The 16,849-nt window shown below is 45.4% G+C and overlaps 1 protein-coding gene across 1 annotated transcript; it reads right to left on the minus strand.

The window, feature by feature from the left end:
- Window positions 1–4,638: 4,638 nt before the first annotated feature.
- Window positions 4,639–12,726, minus strand: tmem161a (transmembrane protein 161A). The gene is made up of 12 exons (XM_088622053.1): window positions 12,570–12,726; window positions 11,803–11,906; window positions 11,336–11,419; window positions 10,975–11,072; window positions 10,232–10,388; window positions 9,445–9,596; window positions 8,955–9,015; window positions 8,722–8,865; window positions 7,977–8,090; window positions 6,995–7,169; window positions 6,353–6,449; window positions 4,639–5,870 (listed from the first exon to the last, which is right to left on the minus strand). Exons 1-12 carry the CDS (start codon window positions 12,570–12,572, stop codon window positions 5,569–5,571), a joined length of 1,491 nt encoding a protein of 496 aa, XP_088478179.1. The 5' UTR covers window positions 12,573–12,726; the 3' UTR covers window positions 4,639–5,568.
- Window positions 12,727–16,849: the final 4,123 nt, after the last annotated feature.

Consider the following 16,849-nt stretch of genomic DNA (forward strand, 5'->3'; position numbering starts at 1 on the left):
ATCTGTTATCTATTCACCCATTCATTCAATGATCTTTAAATGCCCTGGGATAAAATAGTAAAAAAAAAATCTTATAAAATGTCTTATATAACTGATTTATTCAAATGCAAGGTGAATTCAAAGTGGAAACGTTCTGCTAAAGTAAACTAGCATCCTAACCAGTTTTATACACAGAAAATGGTAGAAAAAATAGGCCATATAAATTGCCTATGCAGTTACGGACTATGTCCACAAGAGGTCGCGCTGTCCCCCTTAACAATAAAAATAAAACACCCTAATGCAACGTTGGAAATTATACCACCGCAGTGACATGCAAGGTTTTCTGTGCGTTAATGCTGCATTCATCATTTCCTTGACAAAAGAAACAACTACATGGACAGTCTGGGAAGTTCAGAAGTTCACTGCAGCATTGCACTCGTGATACATTCATTTCAATGCATTTCTGGTTTTAATCTTTCCTTGATTTTTTTTTAAAATGGTAAACCTAGAACCTAAATCATGACTCTCTTACAGTCTTGTAAGTACAGTTCACGCACTTCCATGAGATAAAACAAAGCCTAAGAGCCTTTTCCTTTGGATCCCACATCAGCACGAAGTTCTTTGAGTGCCTGGAATGAAATAGTAATCTGTAGAAATGTGATCTATGATTTGTCCATAACAAGTATATATAAACTGTACAAAAAAGTTATAAGTTCTTACTCACATCTGATACATTAACCCAATTATAAGAATGTGTAAATGCATTGTGGTGTTTACAACTTAAGAACACGTGCAATGTCATTCTGTGTATCTTGTAGAAAATGATCAATTTCATTGCACAGAACTTTCGTATAATTCAACAGAGGTTTAGTAGATTCTGATTCAACATTAATAAGGAGATACAAATATGAACAAAATGTTTTTGTTAAACCTACTCGGAAAGTGCGAAGGTATTGAGGTGTCAATGGGATAATACTCCTTGAATTTCTTTTTCTTTTTCGCCAAGCATTTGAAATGGTGGAGTCGCGCGAGGAGACCCATTTAGTCTAGTCAGTGTACGTCTTAATCTGGGAGCTGATACGAACAGAAGAGTTTAGAAAAACGATCGTGGCCAAGATCATCTCAGATCAGTTCTGGAGGCTGGAAGAAGAAGAAAAACATGTAAAGGGAACTAAAATTATCGTGTTTATATATATATATCAAATATATAGCTAAATGTATTTACCTTTTTAAAACTAAATCTTTTTTAGATTGCCCTAAATTATCCATCACTCACACAGACACACGCTTTCTCCCCCCTCCCAAATAAAATGAAACCCCGGGGGGTTATGTCTGGGCACCTCCCCTGAGAGCAGGGGCAGTCTGCAGGGCATGTCTGAATACTCGAGTCCCTGGTCCCTATAGCAACAGCCAGGCTTCTGTAGGCCCGCAACTGGGCCTCCAAACAGATGCACATAATTAATGTAATTATATAGATATGTCAGCCCTGTCACCTTCCAGTTCATTAAGCTAGACACTCTCCCAGACTTGTCAAGAGCCTCTTGATTTTGGGAAAAATCTCAACGTCTGCCCAGGAGTACATTTCAATATCTATGTACGATATTCGGGGGCTGATAGGAGGAGTAGGTGGAAGTGAACAAGGAAAAACAACAAGAACGACTCAGTACTCAGAACAGCTGTTTTGTTTTTTTTTCCCCCCTCCATTGTGAAACATTACAGCTTCTAAATAACCCCTGCGTGGAAATTCCTGGAGCTCTCGCCATACAAAAAAAAACGAGTACGCCTTTTTATTCATTCTGCATAATTGTTCTCACGTCTTGTCAAATAAGGTTGTCAGACATCACTTTTCGCCTCTGTAGTCTGACTAATCCCAGCGCCACAGACAGCATTCTTATTTTTTTTTCATAGAACGTCAGCTCGGGCTGGTCAGGAAACAGCTTCTCTCTCTGTCTCACGTGCTCTAGACCAGCGCCTCACTAACAGGATTCCAGAATTCGAGTTTTCATTGGCAAAGCAAAGATAGCAGGGGGGCCTACAGGCATCGTGGTCCACAAGCAGATGAAATGCATCAGACATTATGGCATCATTTAAGGGGACAAAATGCACAATCTTATTTCATTTTTAAAAAAGCATCAGATCTTAGTTTTTGAATCCAAAATAGACCCACTGTCGGTCTTTATACCTATCGAAATCCATATGTACTGCACATATTTGAAGGCCAAATTCATTTCATCAGCACATTTGATTGGAGGAAAGCCCAATATTAATTCATATTCAATGCCAGCAGAAATAATTTCTGCAGTTTATAGCGCTGGTAGTTGCTAGGTTCTGTAATGTAGAGCATGGGACAGTGATCATGACGTTGGTGATGTAAAGATTTCGCCCTCTGGACTCCACAAGCGGCAGGAGCTGTTTAGCGGGGCACGTTAAACAGTTGTTTTTTTTCGGGAAAAGGTTGTTTGAAGGGGGTGGCTGGTGCCCTATGACCTCTGAGGTCAAAGGCCGAGTGGTCCCGAGTTCATAAGGAAGTTCAGCCCCAGACATGAAGTCGGTCCCTTGGGGGTCGGAAGGTCACGTGTCTTCCATGCGGTTGTAAAAGCTCTGTGTCCTGATAGACGGTGGCTCTGGTTTTGCTGAGACCACATGACGTTTCTTTTCTTGTTTGTTTTTGTTTCGAACTGCTTTGCCATTATAGCCACAAAAACTGCGGACAACTAGCGGGACCCCCCCCGAAAGGTAAACGCCAGAACATGATGTCGCGGCGGTTCACAAAAACGTAAAATCTCTTTTCTGCGAACCTTCCCAGCGCTGAACCCTATTTCAAGTTTTTAATACGTTGTACAAAAGACGAAAGTAAAAACAAAAAAACTATCCGTGTGTTGGTCTACATACAGTATCTAATGTTGGGTATGTATTTCTACAAGTTCGGAAGACAAAAAAGCAAGACCGTTTGCTTCTTAATGACCTTGATTTCAAAACGGAAAACCAAATAAACACCAATTTAAGGGCGAGAGACATTGCCGTGTTCACATTAACCCCTTGCTTCAGAAGTTCCTAGGCATGTATCTGCGAGCTGGTGTTGCTGTTCAAGTCCACAGACTACTCGCCGGTGAGTCACCTGCGCAGATCGGTGTGGCGATGCTGTAACAGTGTTACTGACATCGATGAAGCTCCGACAGCACAGGGGCACGGCCGTTCTTCCTTCAGCTGGGCCGCTTGGTCGATTCTAATTTGGTGGGGAAATCAAATAATATCACTAATAAATCATGTCGGATTTCAGACGGGCGCTCAGTGGACCGTAGGGCAGCCGGCGCACCGATTCAACAGAGACGCTCTTTCCCTGGGCTCAAATCCATTTTATCCATAGCTATATTTCTGAAACTTGTACGAAACAAAAGCTCCAACTGTAAATTGGGGGGGTTTGTTATGGCCAAAACATGTATGTTTTCGCTTACGAAGGGAAATCAGCTCTTCCTATCCGTCCAGAGAACCTCGCCTTGACACATAAACCCGAGCTGTGCGTTACCTGTCCCAAAAGCAGAAAAACGATTTACTTAACAAACGAGTTACGTGGTACCACGAGTCTGAAACGACTAGCATAATTATTAGTAAAGTAACGGTGACAATTGATAACGCATCCCCCAGTCTGTTCCCCGGAAAACAGGCCCGGTTTAGGGGGGAATTAAATCGCAATAAAATCCGGGGTTAAGGTCACAGACTCAGACAGGGCATTATTACGAGTTATTGCTGACGTTCAAACGGCACAAAAAAAAGACGTCTGGAATTGCTAATTTCTGGGTTGGTAGACGAGGCATTGTCATGCGGGATGTCATTTGCTACAGAAGTATTTGATGTTCGGCTTAACTTCCCCCCCATCCTCGATGGGACATAATTAATACACTGGCTCCCGCTCGGCTGCCAGTACCTTTGTCTCAGAGATGGACTGCCGCGAGGAAGAGGCAGGGCTGTCAAAGATGAAGGCTCTGCAGATAGTTTCTGGATTTAGGCCCGGTTACAGCAAAGCACAACAAGTCTTGCAGAAAGACAAAGGGAAAACGCGTTTATGTGTGGAATACAAGTGCTCTCAGTCAAAGACGCCTTTGACTGACAGTCTCGAAGCAGCGCCGAATAGGGAGAAATCTTGACTGTTTTATAGTTCTCATCTGAGATAGTGTAGTTCTGAAATTTTAAATTCTCCCTTTAAACCGGCAATGAATACCTTTGCTTTCGAGGAATTGACAGGGTTATGAGTTGCCAAGCTCTGAAATCTCTCCCATGCTTATTTTAAAAATAATTTTCTGAAGAAACAACGCCCCAAGTAGTCAAATAATACTACATAAATAGAAAAAAATAAAAGAGTTAAAAGCTCTTTGCAGGACGGTTACTTTACTTGTAAATTACACCGTACAAATGATCATATTTAGCCCTTCAGTGGAAATGTTCCCGCTGTCGCACGGAGCAGAACTGCAATGAGCGGACGTAACTGATGACTAATACAAGCCTTTTTATAACTCTCCCTACATCCCTTTCAGAAACCATTTATCGAGAGTACTGCAAAAGAGCACAGTTTATCTTCTTTAAACTCACATGCGCTACAAGGAGGGCATGGATATATAAATAACAATACTAAAAAAAACAAAACACACATGGGTCACTCAATTCATGCATTTTTTTTAATAAATACTTGCTTTTTTATTTCTTAATCACACATAAAAACGTTTGTCTCTCATCTACAGCAAGAAAAACTATCAAAGATCGGATCAGGAGATTGGCCGTTCTTTGGATTGATCATTGTTCAACGTCCTGTATTAGTAAATTACAATTAGGATTTTTTTTTTAAATTAGAATGAATCACATTTCAGATTTTTTTTTCCAGAAAATTAACTCTGAATATGAGTACAGTGAGTAGTAAATCACTCCTGCAGGTACAGACCATTGTAACAGGACTCAGTCCTCAACAGACAAAATGAAATTGGATTCTTCCGTCTTTCTTTTATAGATACTGAATTATAATTAACACACCTGCTAAAAGTTTTTCTTTTTTTTCTCTGGCTGTGGGCTTTCATACATAGTAACAAAAAACAAAAACAACACCCATTTGGTACCCTAACACACCCCAAAGCATTTACAGATCCCTGAGTTTCAGGCACTTCATTAAAGCCTGGAGAGGCGGAGCAGAAACCGGCACGAATAATTGAGGCCAGGTCCTGGTTGGGTCAACACTATACTTCATGCAAGCCTCAGGGGGAAAAAAAACCACACTAAGAAGTCCCAGACATTTCTGTGCCTTCCTCAGCCCGCAGATGAAGAAATGTCCATTTCTGGCTCGTCTCCCTTCTCCAGAACTCTGGAGGTTCGATTGTCGACATGGTGCGAGAGCTGAGCTTCCAGGACAGCAGGAAACAGGAAACGCATCACAGGAAGTGGGAGGGCCGGTGAGTTACAGGCAGCGGGTGGATGTAAATGAAGCCCTTCTGCAGTTCTGAGGGATGCATGAGCCCGACCCCTTCCTGTCCGGGAGAGAATGAAAGCTGCCCGGCTAGCTCCTCTGTCCTGGGAGAGATCTGGGAGGGCCGCAGAGCCGGTCCCCTAGGAGTGCATGAGGTACTGGTGGAAATAAACCCCGAACAGGCTGCTGATCACCTGACAGGCCGCCACCCACCAGGTGAGGAAGGAGAAGAGGCCTCTGTAGAAGCCGGGGGTGAGGGCGGCGCGCAGGGCGCTCAGCGCCGCGGAGAAGCGCGCCACCGTGGCCTGAAGGTCCTCCTCGTACTCCTCCCCCCCGTCCTCGTCTTCAACGCCGGGGGGGGCGGCCGTGGGCAGGGGCGCGGGGGGCAGCACGGCGGGCGGCGGGCCGGGGGAGTCTGGGAACAAACCCCAGGAGTGGCCCCCTGCAAGAGCAGAGAGAGGGCAGAAATGACTGATCCACGAGGCAAAACCGCCCAATATCCCAGCAGCTCTCGGCTCGGGGCAGGACAAGAGCAAAGCCTCTGTGCTCACAGGAGAGAGGGAGACATGGAGGCTCCGACACCTTTGGCTTAGAAAACTCAAAATATTTAAACGAACCCTGCTTAGAAGGCCACACTGGAAGCATTCACGCTACACCACCTAGCGCAGCAAAGTGCTGGATAACAAACCTCTTCTGAATTCAGTGGCACCCTTAAAGCCTGCGCATCTCTGCAGCACGCTGCTTCGCCCTCAAGGTCACTGGATTCCCCCAGGAGGTGAGGACCGAAGGTCTGATGGCAAAGTCTAGCGTGTTCATGATGCAGAGGAACCACACTCATTCACAGAGCTCAGATGGTGCTGATCCGGGACCCTTTCATAAGAGAGTATTTGTCCTGCCCAGTCCGGTGCTGTCAGCAGCTCTTACCCAGCGATTTCAGCAGCAGGGTGGAGAAAGCCATGAGCAGGATGGGGCCCAGGTACTGCAGCGTGACCACAGTCAGGTAACAGAACACACGTGTCACCTGTGGGGCGGGAGGTGGAGACACCAGGTTACAGAGCGAGCAAACACACGCAGAGTGATACAGTTTCACGCAACACCCTTACTTTCAGTATACGAATGCAGAAAGCCCACAAAACAGTCAGAAACTAAGAAGTATGTACTCCGGACCATCTTAATTATTGCATAACCTAAAAATACCCGAGAAGTGATTCTTCTGAAGCAAAGGAGTCCCATTGTATGGCAAGACACAAAATGAACTTGGGCATGATCCATGCTTTTATGGAAAGGATAGAAAATCCTTTCCTAAAAAAACAAATTCCTGCATGTTTCACAGGTATTGTTAAACTGCCAGTGATGAGGTTTTGGTAATACATAATCGCTTAGGCTTTGTAGCTTGAGAGCTCAGATGAGTGAAAGCAGAAAACCCTGATGCTGTCACTAGTGAGCCATGCAGCTCCATTAAAAGGGCTTTCATTTCCGACAGGCAGATCGGTGGTCAGCCTCTCTACAGCACTCTGCACATGGAGGGGCGTGGCCTCGACAGTGGGAAGGACCCCAGCTCCTCACCTTCCTCTGGATGTCAATGGCAGCGATGCGCCCCGCCTCCCTCTTCATCTGCTCCACCCACTTGTGTGCCAGGTTGAGGTAGGCCTGCAGGTGGTGGCGGGCGAGGGCCAAGCGCAGGGCACACAGCGCCAGGACAGTCCACAGGCGCACCGAGTCGAACGTGGAGCTCGACATCCTGACCACAGACACAAGGAGAAACACTCTGCTTGAGCCATCCCTGTGGTGCTGGCGGGATACAGGATTAGTCCGACAGTCCAAATTCAATAATCTGGGCGTTTCTCGAAAAGAGTAGGGGTGTTACCCCGGTGTCCTGGCCAAATTTCCTCCTGGCCTTTACCAAACATGGCCTCCTAATAATCCCCCTCTCTGAATTGGCTATATTACTCTGCTCTCACTGAGAGCTGGTGTGTGGGGAGTGTACTGGTCCATCATCCAGGTGGGGCTGCACATTGGTGATGGAGGGGATCCCCATAACTTGTAAAGCAGTCTATAAGAGTAAGCAACTATTATTATTAATTTCCAGTGCTGCAATTGTAAAAGACGAAGGCACGGCTTCAAAATTTTTATCTCCCTCTGTCTGAGCTCTTTTTTATTTTGACTTTGGGGGGGAAAAAAAATAAAATACTGTAGTCTGAGCTACAGTATATCAACAAATGTGACTGCAAAAAAAAAATCTGTCAACATGACCAACATCATGCAATCCACACACTGGATTTCCAGTTCTTTGAGTATTTGAGGAATCATACTGATGGTTAATGAAGGAATGCGTAGGGCGTGAAAGATGTATTCTGACTCCGTGTGTTTTCTTGTCTGTTGCATTCGGTGCTGAATGTTACACGAGGTGTACAGGTGTTCATCTGTGTGCTAAGCAATGCACCGCGAACATCGCAGACTGAACACAGCACCGCTCTGCAGACTGAATGGCAAGTCATGAGTGCGTGTGGTGGGATCGGGGGAGATGGGGATGAAAGGTCACACTCACAGGGAGACTGTGCTGTTCCCCAGGGGGGCGCTCTCCAGGAAGTCACGGGCAATGGGCTTCACCCACAGCAACACCACCACCATCGGAGAAAGGAAGCTGGCATGGAGGAGAATTCTGGGAAAGGAAAAGATGTCAGATGTTCAGAGCGAAGGGGCTATCTCACAGGAACACTGTCCGCACTGAGTGAAGGCCAGCGGCACAGATAGGACCAATGGATGGCATTCACCAGAGTCTCACTCTGTTCCTTCAAATAAGTCTCCCTGTTCCTGGAGAACCACAGGCCTTCAGCACATGGTGAACTCTGTAGTTCACCGGGACCAGGAAAAACTGCAGCCGCTTTAGAAGTTTCATGGTTTCCTGTTGTTTCGATCGCGGTTACATCGACGACCTGGAGAGTAGCCGTTCGTTTTTTACTGGAGTGATCTTCCCACTGAGGAATTCAACCCACAACCTCCACTCTGGAGTCCAGAAACCAACATGGCTTCCTGCCCATGCAAACTCCCTCAAAATAATCTTTCCGAGATCTGAAAATGGCATTTTCGGATCCATAAGAAATGTTACAAATACAATCCATCAACTTGGATTAGTGGCTGGTAGCTAACTGATCCACCCTGCCCGTGTCTGGAACACCAAGTTATCCGCTTCAACAGCATGGCTGGGTACCTTGTTCCAGGTTTAACAGTTCAACAAGAGAGACATGAGTGATCTGAACAGGCATTCTTCGACAAAGAGGCAGATTTCGTACTGGATCATCGGCCGGTCTGAGTTCATGTCCAGGGCATCCAAATGCGTCTGGGCCAGTCGGAGGCCAGGGAAGGCGAGCAGAGCACCGATGAAGGAGCAGAGAGCTGCCAAGCCCAGCTTCAAGCCCAGCCTGGTCACGGGGATCCTGTCAGGGAAACAGGGAGGTTCAGCCGACAAGAGGCCGGTTAGAACTCAAAATCGTTTTTCTTTAGATTAAGAAACCCCGATACTCACGACCAATACCAGCCTTGCTGTTTCAGAAAAGCCTCCAGGTTATCAAACACAACGGCGAGGCCTGAAAAAATAAAAATAAATAAGCCGCCCCTTGTAAATCTTGGAGCTGAAACAAAGTTTTCACAGACCCCTTTTAAAAAGGAAAAAATTAACCCCGAGAGTACAGCAGACAGAAAGCGCTGAAACTCCTGCCCTGAAGCCCTGCCCTGTCCAGTAGCTGGGGACAAGTGAAAGAGGGGGAGTGTATGAACGACGGACCCCCGATTTGTCAGACAATCTGAAGAAATCCAATTCCAAAATGTCAGGGAAGGGATTGCGGATGGTGGCATAACAGAGGGTGCAACAAATACAGATCTTATTCAGAAAACGGCAGATAAGTGAAACAGTGGGCCGCTAGATGGATTTCAGATCTGCGCTCAGTTCAGAGGGGCCATGTCCTAAGCGCTCCGAGCGCCGGAGGGGACTGTCCCGCACACGGGGGGGCACGTACCGGGCTCCAGACCGAACTCCAGGTAATCGTCCCGCACCACCAGCACCAGCATGGCCACCAGCAGGGAGAGGAAGCCGAACGCCAGGCACACGGAGCGCTCGCCCCCCTCCTCCGAGCGGAAGTAGTGGCTCATCAGAGTGAAGAGAGTCCGCCTGACGAGAGGTCAAGGGTCAACACCGCTGGCTGAGGGGGTGCGTAGGTCACTATGGAGGACGGCGGTGTCCCAGAAACAGCGAGACACACACAGGCACGGGACACAGGGTTACAGATCCATATCACGCCGCATTTTCAGCACTAAATAAAGGCAAAAGGGAGGATCCTGGGAACTGCTTTAAGAGCAAGACAAGTCTATGCAAACCTGCGCACTGCTGGAGGAGGAATCGAAACACCTATCACTCAGGTAAAAACACTCCCTAACAGCTCTATGCTGTAGCTGCTCAGCAGAGTGGTTCGAAAATGAAGCAGGAGCAAATCAAGTTTGCAATGAATCATCTGGAAACACTCCGATCTGGAACAGCCATGTGTGGGTTTTTCACATCTTGGCTCTCGTCTACAAAGCGCACGTGCGCACACGGGGGAGAAAGAGGAAGTGCAGGCCGACGCCCCTGACCCCGCCCACCTTCCCACCATCTTTTAAAACACTGCGGGCAATCCAGCCCTGGTCCCGAGGAGAGGCAGGTCTCTCCCCGACAGCACCACACGCAACAGGCGAGTCCGAGCAGCTCAACCAGCAGTGCCCTCCTGCTTCAGACACCCGGTCCCATTGGGCCCTCGGAGTGAAGGATACACAGTGAAGAGGACAGCCAGGAAGCACCAGATGGCTCCGATATTGACCTCCTTGCTGGCGTCCGCGAGGCAGTAGTAGCCCTCCGTGAACAGGTAGACGCCCAGAGCATAAACGGCAAAGTCAACCAGCCACTGGTACTCCAGGAAAAAACGGAGAACTGGAAAAAAGTACAAGTTACAGAAATGATCCCAACATTATTGGGCCTTCCTGAGCAGTTAGGAAACAGCCTAGGGCCTGCTCCCAGAAGCCAAATAACATACCAACATGTCTTTGGAGGAAACCGGAGCACAGAGGAGAACATACAAACTCCACACACACAGCACCCCAGCTCTACGGCCCCAGTGCTGCAAGGCAGCAATACGTACCCCTACGCCACCGTGCTGCCTTTGTAAAATGTCATTATTACTAAATTCAGAAGACATTATGGACATGTAAGTATCTTCACTTATGTTACAGCTTCGTGGCTTCAAAATTTGTCTCCCTTTTAAGTTCTGAAACCAGCATTTGAATGACTTATTGTGTAAATAAGCACACGTGTCTATTTGAACAGATTCATTTCTGTATTTTAACTCCTATGAGGAGAGAGCAGGTGGGAGTTCAAGCACTAGTGCAGGATAAAAGTGCCCCCTTTGGTGGTGTGTGACTGTGTGAGTGGGCTTGGTCTACAGCTCCACACCAGCCTCTGTCCTCAAGAGTCCAGCGCAGCTGTGGGCCTGACCCCACCAGCACTGTGGACACCTTACCCAGGGCGTCCAGCGCGCCAATAGGAGCAGCTTCCAGGTGGAGGTCGATGTCTTTGGGTACCGTGAGGGGCTTGCTCTCTGCGGCCCCGTTATGTCTCCTGGGAAACACGAAAGTTCAGCTGTCGTGTGTTACAGAGGCAAAACTCCTTCGCAGATTTCACTGGTGCAAGTGAACTTTCAAAAGACGGGATCAAAAAAGAGTGAAGCCTGGTAAGGTTTCATCCTGTCGACTGAACTGAATGACAAAACCCCAGTGCCTAGGAATTAAAGGACTACACCTTCCTTGCAGTGATGAATCTGGAAACACTTGCTCTGGAATTAGCCGTGCATGAACCCTGAACAGAGTCACAGAGAGCCTCACCTGTCTCGCCTGTTGTTCCTTGGCACCTGTTTCCCTGCCAGAGCACACAGCTCCCCCTCCGAGGGGTGTTTGAATCGATAGAGGCTGGACCAGGGGAGAAGAGATGGGCAAGGTTATCACACTGGGACAACGACTTCCAGTCCAGCTCAGAGTGACCACGGCTCATCCACCACCCTGCCGCGCCACGCTTACCTTCAAAGGGAGAAGATCTCGCGAATTAAGGAAGATCGCATAACAGAACCCCTTCACATTAACTTTAACACTCCAAGGTGGGAACTGAATTAAAACTTCCCTTGGCGCAACCTCACCCAAACACCCCAGTCCACTCTGTGCAATGTGTGTGGAATGACACTAAATACAAACTGCAGCAGTGGACACTGATCATGGCAGAGGCTGGCATGCTCTTGGCATTAGGCTGGTGACCTATCACCTGTCATAACTGGGGGGGGCATTTGTTTCTGACCTACCTGCCGTTGCAGAGGAGCCAGCGGGCAAAGGAGTAGTGAGGGGCCATCCTCTGCATGATGCTGCCCACCAGCAGGCTGACCACCAGCTGGATGCCCATCAGCGCCTGTGGGGGAGGACCAGAGACTCTCTCACACCGTGGAGCACAGCCCCACGGACGCCCGGCCATCACGCGCGTTCTTATTTTTGGGGCGGTTTGTCTTTGACACGGGGGGGAATAAATAAAAAGGCGACCAAGCCGGCGGCCGTGTCCATAAGCGCTTGGCCGACCACCGCGCTACACCGCCCCCCCCTCCATCCCACCACCCTGCAGTGCATCCGAGCACAATCGCTGACTCTGAGCCCGCAAGGTCATAAGCCAACAAGATCCTAAGAAAGCGACAGGTGGGGGCAACGTGTTGCAGCTGAGGCGATCCTTCAACTGCTCAGAAATCTGCCCCGTACTCCTTCAGATCTGATCAGAGACGCTTTAAGACCTTAACACCGTACGTGCCAGAGGATAGACCGAACGGGATATTATTATTATTATTATTATTATTATTATTATTATTATTATTATTATTATTATTATTATTCGCACTTATCTCAAAGCTTCTGCGCTCATAGAAACACGTAATTTTGGATCCTGCAACAAATGACCGGAGTTTCTGACAAGTGTTCCGTTATGTTCAGCTGAGAAACATAGGCGAGATCAGGCAAGTCTTCTTTCACTTGCGTAGCTTTATACACAAAGATCGGACAAGTAAAAAAAATAAATTAACGTACTCACCATTTTGTGCGTCTTATTTTTAAAATAAGCAGCGCTGAATAACACGAGCTAAGCTCCCCTCTCTCTGTCAACAGCTGGACTTGTCTGGTAAGAACGTGTTTGAGGCTCAACCTACCCTTTAACCGGATTGGATGATCCCTAACCCGCGGTGCATCTGATTGGATGATCTCGTAAATCTCCAGTAAGGGGAAGAGGGGGTCAAGCTGCGGAGCGCACCAATCAGCGTCCTGGGAAGAGCGTGATTCAACCGTGTGGTTGAGTCGCACTAAAGCCTAAGGTTTCTGGGAATTGGAGTTTTTTTTGTGATCATTTCCAAAGTGTCATATCTGGCTTTTCAAGGACAGCATGCAGATAGCGTTACAGATTATTTTTATATATATATACATGCATGACGTTAATTAAAAAACACAATATTAAATTTGAATGCCAGTTCTCTGTAGGAAGACGAATTCCCTGGCCTGTCAGTGGCGTGTCCTTGTTTAATCTTCTTAATCCCTGGATTTGTTCTAGGTAAATCCTCTGTGCACCCGCCTCTTCATCATAAAGTGGACATTGCCCAGCCTAAAATGCTCGTCATTTTCTGTCAGGCCTCCAAAATGTTTTTGCATTTCTCTCCTAAGACTACAGCCCCCATGATGCCGCGCGTCCCACCTGCCGTGTAATGCCTGGCGCGCAAACTTAAAGGTGACATAGCGCGAGCTATATCGTTGTAATATTTACTTTTTATATTTTAACGTCTTTTTCTCTGGCGGACAAAATTACTGACGTCGAAACCTTTAATTTTACCACGTAACCTGAAAAAAGTTCAGTTAACTTTATTTTTTTAACTACATCAATAAACGAATATGAAATGAGGGGTGTTTAAAACATAAATGCTATTGTGAACATGGTATTTTATTAAAATTTCACTCCCGTGACTCACGGACTCTTCTTGTTTATAAACAATAAATGAATTATATTACATTCACGAATTCTGTCTACAACAAATATTACCAGTGTCCCTTCTGGTTTCTCTTTGGAATTGTGCCGTGAGATGTCAATATTTATTTTTATTCGCGGCCATAGACAACGTAGGTTTCATTTCTGTGGCGTTTTGTACTGTTAAAATGTATCTGGCATATTGAAACAAAGTTATGAAAACCGTAAAAAAAACTACGTGTACAAAGAAAATATAGTAAAAGAAACGTCCCCCGGTTCACCTGCAACTAATAACTTTATATATGCTGTAAAAAGAATAGATTTCCACAATTACAATTTGTAAACACCATCCTAAAAGCTTTTGTTTGTTTGTTTGTTTGTTTGTTTGTTTGTTTTTTCGCAGGATAATAATTTTCAAGCGGTCCGCCCTTGTCTCCCTCGTTCACAGTAGCTCTGCTAGCCGCGTCTTGATCCTTGACGACAGCTTGAAATCGAGGTGAGGTTTTCCCCAGTGTTTCCCAGTATTGTGCAGGACATCTTTTATTGCTTTTCTCTCTGGTTACTCTCTGCTTGGATATTGTTTTTTTCCATTTACCACGCTTAATGCTCCTTATTAACCCTTAATGTGTAGGTACATTAGGTAGGTACTCATTAAGGGTTCATAAAATTTACCTCGCCCAGCTTCCCGACCTGAGCTGCCGGTTGTTTCTTACAGGTTGTGTGAGGTGTTTCGGTCGAGACAAACATCCAAGGTTCAGACCAGGTGTAGTGTTTTGACCACCCTCGTCTAATTCTGTTCCCATATCCTGTTGTTCTCTGGCAAAACTGCCTCCTGTATCAGTAATACCCAAGGTGTCGATTTTTGCACATCAAAACCAGTTACCCTAAAACAAAAGTTTTTTTTTTCAGATGATTGTTTTACTAAGCAGCTGTAAAACTTTGATAACTACATATATATATACACATACACACATTTGATTTCTCCTGTGCTAATCTTGCTGCCACTAATTCCTCGGTTTTTCTCCAGTCTTAGTTCTACAACATACTTTTGGAATACCCTGAGCGCCTAGTTTGAAATCTCTTTAATGATAATCTCTCTTTGGCATGCTTTGAACATGTCTTGGCGTTCACCAGTCTTATGTTAGGCTGCCTGGAGAGAAAATTATGCAAATCATTAAGATTAAGGTACTAAATATGCATGTAGCACACTGAGCTTTTGGCAGGAGTACTAAAGGCAGAGTTAGCTTTATCAGAATTTATTTTTAAAGACAGAGCATTTTTCTGTATATGCATCAGGGCAGTGTTTTTTCTGTCAGCCTGATATTAACACAATGCATCTGGACGATGGCTCTGTGAAAAGCTATCACTGAAGATCTTGTGGAGATCAAAACATTTATCTTAGGTTTAATATGATAAAATAATTGTTGCGTATTTGTATGTCGGACAAGAACTCCAAAATGGGCTGGACAATAGAGGTTTTATAAGAGCTTTATAATTGTGCTCTCTTTTAACATGTTGTGTAGGACTATATGATGTTGTAAGTGATCCTGGGAAATTTAGAAAATGCCATGAATAAGAATTGGTTGGAAATTGTTCAGATGAAACGTTTATGTTTCATTTTCATGGAATTAACTTAAAATTGACTACATATATCTTTTTTTTATTTTACTGTATCACACCTTCAACATTTGTTCCAGTTTAATTGGCTTTAAAACTGCAATTTACCTTGTGTGTTGGATTTTCTTAATGAACTTCTGAATGTGAGAGGTGCAAAACTCACCGCTGATGGAAGAAAAGCAAAAATACTTCCCTTTTGATTTGAATAAATTCAGTTTGCCAAAAAGCACTTCGTGCCCCCTAAAGTTTCTGCCTAGCCCAATAAGATTGTACTATTGCACACCTAATATTTATATTTGGGTAAAATACCAGGAATTTTGTGTTGGATAATTATTTTCCGCTTTCCAATCACAAAACAGCCTGGATTGCTAAATATAAAAACCAAGACAGACAGCGAAGTGGAAATCATTAGCACGTACAAGAAATATTAATTATTAACTCTCCAAATATTGTTATGCAATATTGCCACATCTATTACACCTTTTGTTGCATCTATGACACGGTGCCGTTTGAAAAACGACACACCTTGCATCCAGACTTTAATTTCCCGCTCTCACAGTCGCGGAACGAGAGCCAAGCTAACTGTTAAGTTCCTCAGTTGTGGCCACCCTTCCCCAGTGAAGCAGCCACATGTTAAAAATCGCTTCCATTTAAGAGATTGCTTTTGTTTAACTATTGCCAGGCTTGCCTGCTCCGAAGCCAGTGCTCTGTGCTCTTGCCAAGCTTTCTGCATCAGAAAGGCTGGCTCTAGGGCTCAAGAGCAGCCTGGCAGCTCTTCACTGAGGTGGCATTGGCCATGCATGCAAATGAGGCATCACCTGTGGTCATAAAAAGGCTGGATCTCATGGCATAAAATACCTTAAGTATTATATATGGATAGATTCTCACTTAACTGGGCTATTTGCTTCAATAGGCCATTGTGCATCACTGTTAAATTCCAGAAATCTTTAAGAGGCAATTTAATTTAAGATGTTTATACAGCTGACAACTGATCTTTTTTTTTGGTGCTTTTGTTCATTGCTGCCATTTTAAATTACATGTAGCTGACTGCGACTTCTACATTGTATTGGTATTCACATTGGCTAAGCTGATTGCAAGGTCTGCAGTGTCGACGTGACTGCTCTCCGAGGAAGAGGCCAATGTGATGTTTGAGAAAGCAAAGAGTGGAATCTTTCTTCTTGTTGATATTTCAAATTAACACGGGCACTGCCTGATGCAGGTGATCGCTGTTTATGTAGTCCACATGCAAGCTGCCCAGAGCCTTTCGTGGAACCACATGAGAGATTTTATTCATTTATCGAGATTGTAAGCCTGCACCTTTGACTGTTTTCCGTGTAAACAATGCTAGCCACTCCTCTGTACTCAGTAGGGCTGTGTTTTTTGGAAAGGGAACTGCACGGGAGACTTGTTTTACAAATGAATTGTCTGCCTTGGCAAAAGAAAGCAGGAGTGTCACCATGGTGAGGTTTAATTAGGGATTTCACCACCATTACAAAGAACATAGGGAGCGAACATTACACACAGACTGGATGGAGGATATTATGCAAAAGTTTGCAAAATCAAGTATAAAAAATAAAGACAATCAGTATGAATTTAAATTATGTTCCTGCTCAGAGTCCTACACGTGTTTCTGTTCTGTGCACTGAGAGAAGCGGTGGGAGGGTTTCACACACATGGTGCTAAGTAAAGGAATATGCATTCGTGTTTGTGTGTGCATTGAATGGGATGTTAACAACAAAATAGAT

This window comes from Lepisosteus platostomus, chromosome 27, assembly GCF_059453375.1.
Source record: "Lepisosteus platostomus isolate fLepPlt1 chromosome 27, fLepPlt1.hap1, whole genome shotgun sequence".
Classification (NCBI taxonomy): Eukaryota; Metazoa; Chordata; class Actinopteri; order Semionotiformes; family Lepisosteidae; genus Lepisosteus; species Lepisosteus platostomus.

Excerpts from the sequence above, each read along its gene's own strand:
- tmem161a (XM_088622053.1), bottom strand. Across the intron at positions 7,170-7,976 it reads GGGAACAGCACAGTCTCCCT|GATGTCGAGCTCCACGTTCG; the intron begins GTGAGTGTGACC and ends GTCTGTGGTCAG. Across the intron at positions 6,450-6,994 it reads CCATTGACATCCAGAGGAAG|GTGACACGTGTGTTCTGTTA; the intron begins GTGAGGAGCTGG and ends CCCGCCCCACAG.